This window comes from Oncorhynchus mykiss, chromosome 12, assembly GCF_057628025.1.
Source record: "Oncorhynchus mykiss isolate SJ-2025 chromosome 12, ASM5762802v1, whole genome shotgun sequence".
Taxonomy (NCBI): domain Eukaryota; kingdom Metazoa; phylum Chordata; class Actinopteri; order Salmoniformes; family Salmonidae; genus Oncorhynchus; species Oncorhynchus mykiss.
Window position 1 is genome coordinate 38,359,107 of NC_143033.1, and position 11,495 is coordinate 38,370,601.

Sequence of the window (11,495 nt, forward strand, 5' to 3'; positions counted from 1 at the left end):
TTCCTGCAGAACTGATGTTAATGTCAAGACATTGGGTGTGAATTTTCATCAAGAATGTACAATTGTGCTACTGTGGGAGACCAAAATGATCTTATCTTTGACAGCAACATTATGATATAAATTGGTCTCTTAAAGGGGAACTCAGCAGTTGCTACATCCATTGTTTGGACTTATTAATTATATATACCCATTGATTCTTGAAGAATATAATTTATAAATGTGTCACTTTGGCATGAAGAGATTCGGGAGATAGGCACAGGAATGTGTAATATGGGTTTTTATTACGCCCAAATTACGGCGTGCCGTGTAAAGGAACGGGGACGAAGACCAAACAAACACGTAACAAAAACACAGCGTTGAAACTCAAAACAAAAGAGCGAGGAGTACCTAGAATAAATAACACACCCACACAATGACTAACACACGGGACGAGAACAGTAATCATCTACGCAATCCACAAGGGCACGAAAGCCCAAAACACACAACACAGGTACTTACACGCACCAACGGACATTGTAACAATAATCTACAAGACCAAGACTAATCAGTGGGAATAGGGGACAGGTGTGCGTGATGAAAGTTCCGGAAGGATATGTGACAAAATGCCTCAAGAGTTTAGTTCAACTGTCCTACCCCATCAGAACCAAAAATATAAACTTGTTTAACTCTAATGTTTGTAAACAAAGTAAATATAAATAAACACTATATGGCCTCAAAACATGGTTACAACTATAATGTTTATACCATGGATGGTCAGTCCTTGCATCCATAGCTCTGTCTATGAATTTTAGAGTGGTTACATTTCTCCAGCCTCATCCCTCAGCTTTTTACCGAAACAGGACAGGGAGAACGTTTTGTTATTGTTTCTATTGCTGATTTCCCCTTTAAACTTTCACAAATGTGAAGAGGGTACATCCATTGTTTTAGATTCTGAAACTAGTTCAATGCAAAAAGAGGTCAGATCATCCTGAAACAGTACATTTGGGACTCAAGTGAATGTTCTGATTAGTCTGTTATAAAATGACAAGATATTCTAACGATAATCAACTGCAGTAAATGAATTGTTCTTGATATGCACTGCGTATTGAAGGCATTTACTTTATGTTTATGAAGATCATGTTTAGTAAAAGTAAGGCAAGCCCCCTCTAGGCATCACAAAGGATAGATCACTGGTTCTGCCCTAATATCTGGTTTCTCAAATTTGTTGTTTCAAATGTATGCTGTACTACGGGCCTGGGAGTGACCTTCCACATTCTAATTGAAATGCAAAATCTTGAGCGTCGGGACCATGTTTGACCTGCGGAAGATGTATAGACGGAAACTGGCGTCAAATACACTCAGAGTAATTGCTGTGTGGCGGGCAGGAGGAGACCAAATCAATCATATTTTCATCCAATTAGCAAGCCGGTCATCGCAGAGGAGGTGCCAGACCCCTTTTGCACAAATGAAAAGCTTGGGGGGGAGACAACCTGGGAGGACCCTGAGGGGTGTCCGTTGTCTGTAGAGTTGCCAGTTATTATAAAACAGAGTGCATTGCACAACACTTTGAAGCAGAGTGCTTTTTGTGGTCTGCGGCTCTTACGTAAGGCCCATCCAGGTGCTAGGTGTTTTTAGGTTGTTTAAATAGACAAACCTTGTTTATGCCAACCTTGATGCCGATTACATCATCTCTTTTTCTCATCTGCAAACACCAGTGCCTTTAATAGACCTACTGACAGATACAGTCATCACCCAAACTCACCTTTCTCTGTGGAAAATAGTTGACTTACCTATGAATTCAGAGGCCTTACCAACTCTCTGTTTAAGCTGCTGTATGTCTATGACAGTACCCAGTTCTGCTCTGAATGATAGCAGGTTCCTGGGTATGTTCAACAACCATAACAGTCTGTAATGATCTTTTTTCCTGTTAATTAAACGAATTTAAGTACTGGATGACGATTACTATGGCAATTACTCTAGGTGAGGGCTAATTGCCAAACAATTGTCCATCTAGGGTCATGTTTGAGGCATGCAGCGAACCTGCCGCTCGATTTAACAGCATGTGCAACTGATGTCTTTAACGCTCCCCTGCTTCTTCAGGAAGCTCAAGAGGCCAAAATATACGTACAAGTGAAAAGAAGAGGCCAACAAAAGGTCTGACACAAAGTAAATTAAAGACAAGGCAACAAATATAGTGGTGTATGCTTCATCAGAATGATCACCAGAAATCAGTTGTGCCACTAGAGGTTCTGGGAAGAGGCCCTCAAGACTAAAGCAAAGTTCAGAGACATCACTAGTGTCGTGAGAGGCCCAGAGTCAGAGAGCCCCAGGGATCTGAAAAATCTTTAGGCAGATGGACACTGTTCTCTGGGAGCTACGACACAGCAGAAATAAACCTCTGACCCCAGACTTGTTTCTCTGCGGAACAAGATCATTCATGGCAGTACATGTAAGCAGAGGACGCTTTCATTGATTTGGAAGTAATGACTTGTGAATCCTTGCGGATCCCTTTTCTCTGTCTCTCTGTTGCCCTTGTTTAGCCTAGCCGGGCATTCTAAATTGAGTAGCATCGATTGCAAGTGTGAAAGGCAGTTAATTGTGCCTTTGGCTAGAATAAAAACAGACATTGAGGAGACGTGCTCACTCCTACCGCCTGTGTCCTGGACAAGTCATGGCAAGGATTCAGCCTGAACTGCTGGGCCTTTTTTGAAGAAGGATATAAAAAAACCTCATGCTGTGGGTCAAGGTACGACATAGCCTAGCATGGCCATTAGTGTTTCGTTGCTTTGATGTATCAATCCCATTAAGCAATGCATCCCGTTAAGCAATGCACCTTCATTGGAAAAGAGTGTAGTGGAGATGAACCCTGGTTGTAAATCTTTGGTACTGATGACCTCCCTGTGCTGAGGCAATGTGTCTTGATCTCACCATTTTAATTTGTGATTTGTTGAGATCAAATGTTTTGGTCGCTCTTATCCATCAATTCTCACTGGGCTCAAGTGTCAACAACTCATCTGGACTTCTATAGCGGCCCAGTCTGTAAGTTATAAGTCAAACTTGAGGGTCATTTAGGGGTCTAAATCAATTTGACTCGATTAGCAAGAATCCCAAATTACAGCCAAATAAGTCTATTGGGAGTTGCAGGTGGTGTAGTAAATATGCTACCGCATTGACAGTAAATCTAGCTAGCAGAACCCTGGTACATTTATGTAACACCACCTTAACTTCTAGACACAAATAGCAATGTCAGACTCAAACAAGGAAAGGTTATCTTTGCCTTTTATCCTGTATCTCATCTCCAGATTTATGACAAACGAGGGAGGCTGAGAGATGCCCTCTTTCTCTCTGAATCAGAAGCCTGCTCTGTGTCTACTTTAAAACCTCTATCTGATTATGGTGTGTGTGTGTGTGTGTGTGTGTGTGTGTGTGTGTGTGTGTGTGTGTGTGTGTGTGTGTGTGTGTGTGTGTGTGTGTGTGTGTGTGTGTGTGTGTGTGTGTGTGTGTGTGTGTGTGTGTGTGTGTGTGTGTGTGTGTGTGTGTGTGTGTGTGTGTCTTGGAAGCAGCAGCTGTCAATGTTGCTGAAGAACAATCACGCTCTTAATTCAATGCCCAAAAGCTCTTAGCTGAATTTTGTCTTCACACAAAAGACAAACAGGAAAATGTCATAAAGGCTCTCTTGTGCATAAATCAATTTGTTTTCATGTAAACCAACACTCTTTGGTGTGAGAGCTGAAAAATATATGGAACTGATCATTTGGAACAGCGCATATCTCATTTGTCTTTTGTGGGTCTGTGTCAAAATGAGATGGACAAATTGTAGGCCGGGTTACATTTTATATCATTAACCCTGAACAAGTGCAAGATTGCACTAACATTGTAATTACATTGTAGTTATTAAGATGTGAATGGACAGCAATGCTTGATCCGGTAAAACTCTGCGACACTGTCGTAGTCCATTAGGACTGAGGCACTTTTGGGTGAGGGCACAGATGACCCCCTCTCTTCCTGTTGTGTTATGAATGAGAAGTTGTGGGGAGATGAGTGTGTCCCCTGCTCCTCTGATGTCCAATCCGGTCGCACAGCAGTGCTCATTAACGCAGCCGTCAGCTGCAGCGCTTCCGACACCACACACTGTTCCTCCAGCAGTGTGCGGAAGCAGACTGTGTGTGTGTGTGTGTGTGTGTGTGTGTGTGTGTGTGTGTGTGCGCGTGTGCGCGTGCGCATGTGTGTGTCTTGGAGGAATCCGGATGTGCGCGTGGTTGTTTACAGCTGTGGGAGACGTGCCAGTTTAATGAGGTTTAGGAGAGCTCCCCTCTCTCAATTATCGGCGCTCCCAGTAGAGGTACCGGGGGCAGTGGGAAACGAGGGGATGGAGGGAATGGGGGTAGGAAGGAGTGAAGGAGGAAGGAGGCTTAGTCATGGTTCTCCTCCATCCCTCCCTCTATTGTTACCCACCCTCAAGATGGCCTCTACAGCCGTTCCCAACAGAACTAGCTCTCAAAACACTCAAAGAGTGAAGTCAGGCAGTAAGCAATGTCTATCTTTAGCCATCACAGCATATGTGTTGAATTATGTATTGCATACTGTATATTGCATAGGCTCCTCCTATGGTTATTTTTCATCATAATGACGTGGTGGAATTGTGAGCGAGGACCAATGAGCCTGCTGACACGTATGCCTGCATCCATTATGCTCCTCTCTCTCTCTCACTCCCTAGTTAACAGCCATCATTAAGGAGTGTGAGGAAAGCTTGACACTTTGAAGCTGGACAAACAGAGCAGCTTTTCTACCTGCCTTGTCAGATGATGAAGCGATGAGGAGAAATGGAGGCCACAAACGCATGCCTCAGGTGAAGGCTTCACACACGAGCCGACTGGGATTGCAACGCCGAGCTGCTTTCAGTATTAGAATTGTTATTGGATTATTAATCAGCTGCTCTGAACACACACACGTACGCACACACACACAAAATACTATTTAAAATATCTCAATTACTTTCACGTACATTCAAAGTAATTATTCAGATATATTTTAATTGAAAAGACATGGTAGATGGATATTTTAATGTATTTGGAAATACACTTGGAAAGTATTTGACAATACTCAAATACACTTCCATGCATTTGACCAGGTATTTAAAAATTGTTTTTGAAATGAATATTTGAATAATACTCTCAAATACAATTTGGTAGACTGTTTGGATTTTACAAACCAAATAAAAGTACTTGTTTTGGGGTGTATTTGAAAATACTCAAATACACAGAAAAAAGTATTTTAAATACCAGATACTAAAATATTTGAACCATGTCCGACACACACACCACACACACTTTCAAGGAAATGTACCGCTGTATGGGGAGAGAGGTGGCCACTCGCTAGCGATAACTGAGTGAGGTCTGTGTTCTATTCACATTGCACATGACAGTACTGCTTCCAGCATATTCTGGCAATTACAGAGTATGGTACAAATGTGTTAGAACTACAGAATTCAAATGAAGACCAGGTCAATGGTCCTTCTGTGTTTTTAGATGGTTGGATAACGATCATTTGTCATATTTGATGGATGTACGAGTGAGTACATTATCTTTGTGTATAGTCCCTAAGACATCCAAACAGACAATAATCACAGGCTTCCTGGTTGCAAAATCAAAGCATTCCTGTCACTTAAATCGTGACTCTTTCCTTTTTTTCATACCCTACTATTTTGGGTTCAATTCAAAAGTAAGTTGTCATTAAATGTGACAGCCCCATCCCTGTGTCGTGCTTCCCTTATCCTCCAGAAGTATCATTACACGTCAGCCATGACAATTTGAGAGGAGGGCTGTGTCTCACCCACACACTGAGCCAGCTGACACTGGGCGGGGCGTACCATGTCACAAACCCCCCCTCCCCCCCCCCCACACACACACACAAATGTGTGCCTCTGATACCTCAGGCAGGGATGGGAATGTGACAAAACATTATTCACACTGTCGTCATTGCACACACACAAACACACACACATACACACATACACACACATACACACAAATACACACACATACACACATACACACACATACACACACATACACACATACACACACACATACACACACACACACACACACACATACACACATACACACATACACACACACACACACACACACACATACACACAAGTCCAGATCTGCACAATCTGTGTTCATCTCCACCTTTTCAAATACATACATACCCACACTGTGAGCCTCTCCTACCCATCAATACAGCACCGCTGCAAAACACACACACACACACACACACACACACACACACACACACACACACACACACACACACACACACACACACACACACACACACAGGGACCTCCACACAGGAAGAGCAGAAAAGGAGACCTCCACCTCTCTCCCAGGTATATTATTAGATCTTCAACCCAGAGACAAAATAATCACACGTTCAGCTGAAACACAACGGAAGGACCTGATCCTCGCAGCACAAAGTGTGAGAATGGGTCTCACTTCGTGCCGAATTACCACATTGCTCTCCTTCAAAAATACTATCATTAGCGCTGCAGGAATGATCCCATGGAAAACAAATAATCAATCAAACTGTGATCGCTTTAGAGAGGGAACCAGGAACCACTGCAAATATCCACAAATGGAAATTGTTATTGTGTAATAAATACATAATATGTGGGTGTTTCCTTCTTCTTAGATAGACTTAGGACTATCCATGGGGTCAATTACATTTGATAACTGTCAATACATGAACACTACTGTAGGTATGGATCTGTTCTGGTTGTATGGGCCCTGGCAGCATCCAGAGCTGAGCGCAAAGTCACAGACAATAAGCTCTTTGTGAAGAGCAGATCTAGCAGACTGATACTGCTACAACCCTCTTCTCAAAGACTGGGAATTGGTGACATCGACACAACAAGTTTAGGTCTTTGAAATGGAGCAGGGGTGAACATCAAAATAGTGTTTGTTGTATGATAAGCCCTGTAGGCTATGTGGGACATGACGAAACCCAACATAACACATTGGGTTCAGTATTGATTAACTAGCTCTCAGTAGAGTAAACACATACAGTGCATTCGGAAAGTATTCAGACCCCTTGACTTTTTCCACATGTTGTTACGTTAGAGCCTTATTCTAAAATTGATTACATTGTTTTTCATCAATTTACACACAATACCTCATAATGACAAATCCAAACCAGGTTTTTGAAATGTTTGCAAATTTATAAAAAATAAAAAACAGAAATATCACATTTACACAAGTATTCAGACCCTTTACTCAGTACTTTGTTGAAGCACCTTTGGCAGTGATTACAGCCTTGAGTCTTCTTAGGTATGATGCTACAAGCTTGGCACACATGTATTTGGGGAGTTTCTCCCATTCTTCTTTGCAGATCCTCTCAGGCTCTGTCAGGTTGGATTGGGAGCCTCGATGCACAGCTATTTTCAGGTCTCTCCTGAGATGTTCGATCGGGATCAAGTCTGGGCTCTGGCTGAGCCACTAAAGGACATTCAGAGACTTTTCCTGAAGCCACTCCTGCATTGTCTTGGCTGTGTGCTTAAGGTCGTTGTCCTGTTGGAAGGTGAACCTTCGCCCCAGTCTGAGGTCCTAAGCGCTCTGGAGCAGGTTTTCATCAAGGTTCTCTCTGTACTTTGCGCCATTCATCTTTCCCTCGATCCCTACTAGCCTCCCAGTCCCTGCCGCTGAAAAACATCCTTACAGTATGGCCACCACCATGCTTCCCCGTAGGGATGGTGCCAGGTTTCCTCCAGACATGACGCTTGGCATTTAGGCCAAAGTGTTCAATCTTGGTTTCATCAGACCAGAGAATCTCCAAACGGTCTGTCATGTGCCTTTACTGAGGAGCGGCTTCCGTCTGGCCACTCTACCATAAAGGCCTGATTGTGGAGTGCTGAAGAAATGGTTGTCCTTCTGGAAGGTTCTCCCATCTCCACAGAGGAACTCTGGAGCTCTGTCAGAGTGACCATCGGGTTCTTGGTCACCTCCCTGACCAAGGCCTTTCTCCCCTGATTGCTCAGTTTGGCTGGGCGGCCAGCTCTAGGAAGAGTGCCTCAACATAATCCTGCCTCGGAGCTCTACGGACAATTCCTTCAAACTCATGGCTTGGTTTTTGCTCTGACATACACTGTCAACTGTGGGACCTTATATAGACAGATGTGTGCCTTTCCAAATCATGCCCAATCAATTGAATTTACCACAGATGGACTCCAATCAAGTTGTAGAAACATCTCAAGGATGAAAAACAGAATGGAAACAGGATGCCCCGGAGCTCAATTTCGAGTCTCATGGCAAAGGGTCTGAACACTTATGTAAATAAGGTATTTCTGTTTTTTATTTTTAATACATTTGCAAATGTATTGTGTGTAGACTGATGAGGATGATTTTTTTTAAATCCATTTTAGAATAAGGCTGTAACATAAGAAAATGTGGAAAAAGGGAAGGGATCTGAATATTTTCCGAATGCACTGTAGCAAACATAGTCAATTGTAAGCTCACATTTTCAAGGTCAAGAATGAATTATTTCCAAGCACTTGTGCGCCTGGGTGCCTTAAATGGCTCTATTTTAGACTGTCTGTGTTTGCTTCTTGTTGGGTCGTTTATTGGTGGTGGTGATCTCACAATTACACCTGACGTGTCAAATTGCAATCATCCTCGACAGGCTTCAGAAATTCACCATTGTCTTTTAGGTCTCTTCAGTGGTTACATGTGCTATTTATGGATGTGAGTGTGACGTAATATATCTGAAAATGCTCAACCCTTCCCAAACACATTTTGCTTTGACTAGGGAGCCTGCGCCGGCGAACTGGAAGTGCGCTTCATTTCAGTTGTAATCCAGTTCTTCTCTGTTTCCATTCGTTCATGATCCTCCATCCCATTTATCCGATGTCCGTTAATGTGAATTCCCCTTCCTTTTTGCGTCGCACGACGTCATTTCATTCGTAGGAAGAAACGATTGCATTCCTCATAGTTACCATGGCAGGCTTTTCTCATAAGAGGTGCTTTCCAATTCATACAGCTTTGTCGATGTAGGCTATTTTACATGACAACACTACGGGCACACTTTGTTCAGTATGTCCTGATTTTCCCCTCTGTTCCCCCATTTCAGTGTATTTGCAACCATCCTGAAATGTATTTGAAGTTTGTCTTCCCTTTGTTACAGAATTTTTTTGCAACATGCCCAATGACGTCGGCGGCAACATGATAGATGAGGATGTCAAGACATTGTGAGTGGCTTCATATGATACCCGGCAAAACTGACGGGAGAGCAATTCTGTAGCAACTAATTCCGAATTGCTCACTGCACCTAGAAGGCTACTTATTTTTTAAATAATTATATAATTTATATTAACTGTGTTTGCGCAACAGTCCTGCCAATTCGTGTAAAATATATTTAGCCGGCAAAATTAGCTTTCACTTTTGATGACTCCAAATTCCTATTCTATTCTATTCATATTCTCGTCTGAAATTGTCTTGCAAAAACAAACATAAACCATTAGTTTAAGCTGTATACAAAACCATTTGTAACATCAAATCGGTAGCGTACTTACTATTTGCACAAGTGCTGAAGACACATATCGAGGCATTCCCCTTCAACTTCGTCCTCCGAGGTGAGGTCAGACAAAGGGCGCATTGGGACAGGGTCATTCTCCTGGAGTGGTGGTCTCATCTCTCGGAGGAAGAGCTCCAAGAACCTTCGGAAGGTTTTCTCCTCAGTTGCAGAGCCGGCCATCACTTCTCATTCCTGGACAGACAAGAGACCGCACTTGCCGGGCAAGAAGACTACTTCAAATCGCTTGCTGGACAGCTCCCCACTCGCGCCGGTTGGGAACGCGCGCGCGTGAACAAGGTTTTCGCTCAATCACAGGAGAGGGTGGGTGGATGATGACAAGAGAGGGGAGGTAATTTTGAGAAAGCGGGAGAAGCATCAGGTTTGTGTTAGGTTCGGGAACGCGTACGCACTATGCACCCTCACATGCGATACGTGCGTTTTGAACGCCGATGGAGGTTTAAATAAACCCACTGCTTTGAAAGAAGCACTAAAATGAGGCAAATTGCCTTCACTGTGGAGGAACTGTAACAACTAACGGCAATAGCGTATTTTTTAAAAAGTGCATAGGACATGAAATGACTTATCCAAAAATATACCGTATTTAAACAATAAAAACCAATTTGATAGGTGGCGCAGGGGTCTAAGGCACTGCATCTCATCACTACCGACCCTGGTTCGATCCCAGGCTGTATCACAAGCGGCCGTGATCGGGTGGCGCATAATTGGCCCAGTGTCGTCCGGGTTAGGGGAGGGTTTGGCCAGGGTAGGCAGGCATTGTAAATACGGATTTGTTCTTCACTGACTTGCCAAATAAAATAAAAATCAAGGTTGGGTAGGTTAATTTCTGAATGTAATCCGTTACATTTGCTAGTTACCTGCCCACAATAGTCATTACTAACATTACTTTACTGAGTTTGGTTAATCCAAAAGTTATCTGATTACTGACAAAAAGGATCCATCAAACACATTTGGTATGTCATCATAGTGTTCAGGTGGAACAACATTACATTTAGGCCTTTTTTAAATGCGGAATTGAATGTCATTGAGAAAACAGAAAGGTTTCATAATGTAATCTTTCCAAACATTCTTACTGAATTGTAATGTAATCCAAAAAAGTATCCAGTTTTTAAAACTGTAATCGGATTATAATATCTCTGCTGGTAATTTAACTGATTACATTAGTTTTTTTATATATATATTTTTTTTATCAGAATACATGTAATATGAAACTCAACCCTGGTTACAAAAACCTATACAGAGCAAAAATATAAACACAACATGCAACAATTTCAAAGACTGTCCTGACTTATAGTTCATATAAAGAAATCAGTCAATTCAAATAAATTAATTAGGCCATAATCTATGGATTTCACAAGACTGGGCAAGGGCGCAGCCAATCAGAATGAGTTTTTACCCACAAAAGGGCTTTATGACAGACAGAAATACTCTTCAGTTTCATCAGCTGTCTGGGTGGCTGGTCTCAGACGATCCAACAGGTGAAGAAGACGGATGTGGAGGTCCTGGGCTGGTGTGGTTACACGTGGTCTGTGGTTGTGAGGCCGTTTGGATGTACTGCCAAATTCTCTAAAATGACAATGGATGCAGCTTATGGTAGAGAAATTAACATAGAATTATCTGGCAACAGCTCTGGTGGACATTCCTGCAGTCAGCATGCCAATTGCACGCTCCCTCAAAACTTGAGGCATCTGTGGCATTGTGTTGTGTCACAAAACTGCACATTTTAGAGTAGCCTTTTATTATCCCTAGCACAAGGTACACCTGTGTATTGATCATGCTGTTTAATCAGCTTCTTGATATGCCACACCTGTCAGGTGGATGGATTATCTTGGCAAAAGAGAAATGCTCACTAACAGGGGTTTAAACAAATTTGGGCAAAACATTTGAGTGAAATAAGCTTTATGTACGTATAGAAAATGTCTGGG

General features: G+C 42.5%; 1 protein-coding gene across 1 annotated transcript in view; it reads right to left on the reverse strand.

Moving 5' to 3' along the window:
* Positions 1 to 9,863, reverse strand: part of LOC110537546 (protein phosphatase 1E) — a 63,744-nt gene extending 53,881 nt beyond the window's left edge. The window contains exon 1 of the mRNA XM_036937505.2: positions 9,551 to 9,863. Coding sequence (XP_036793400.2) covers positions 9,551 to 9,732 — 182 coding nt within the window. The 5' untranslated portion in view covers positions 9,733 to 9,863. The remainder of the gene's footprint in view (positions 1 to 9,550) is intronic.
* Positions 9,864 to 11,495: the final 1,632 nt, after the last annotated feature.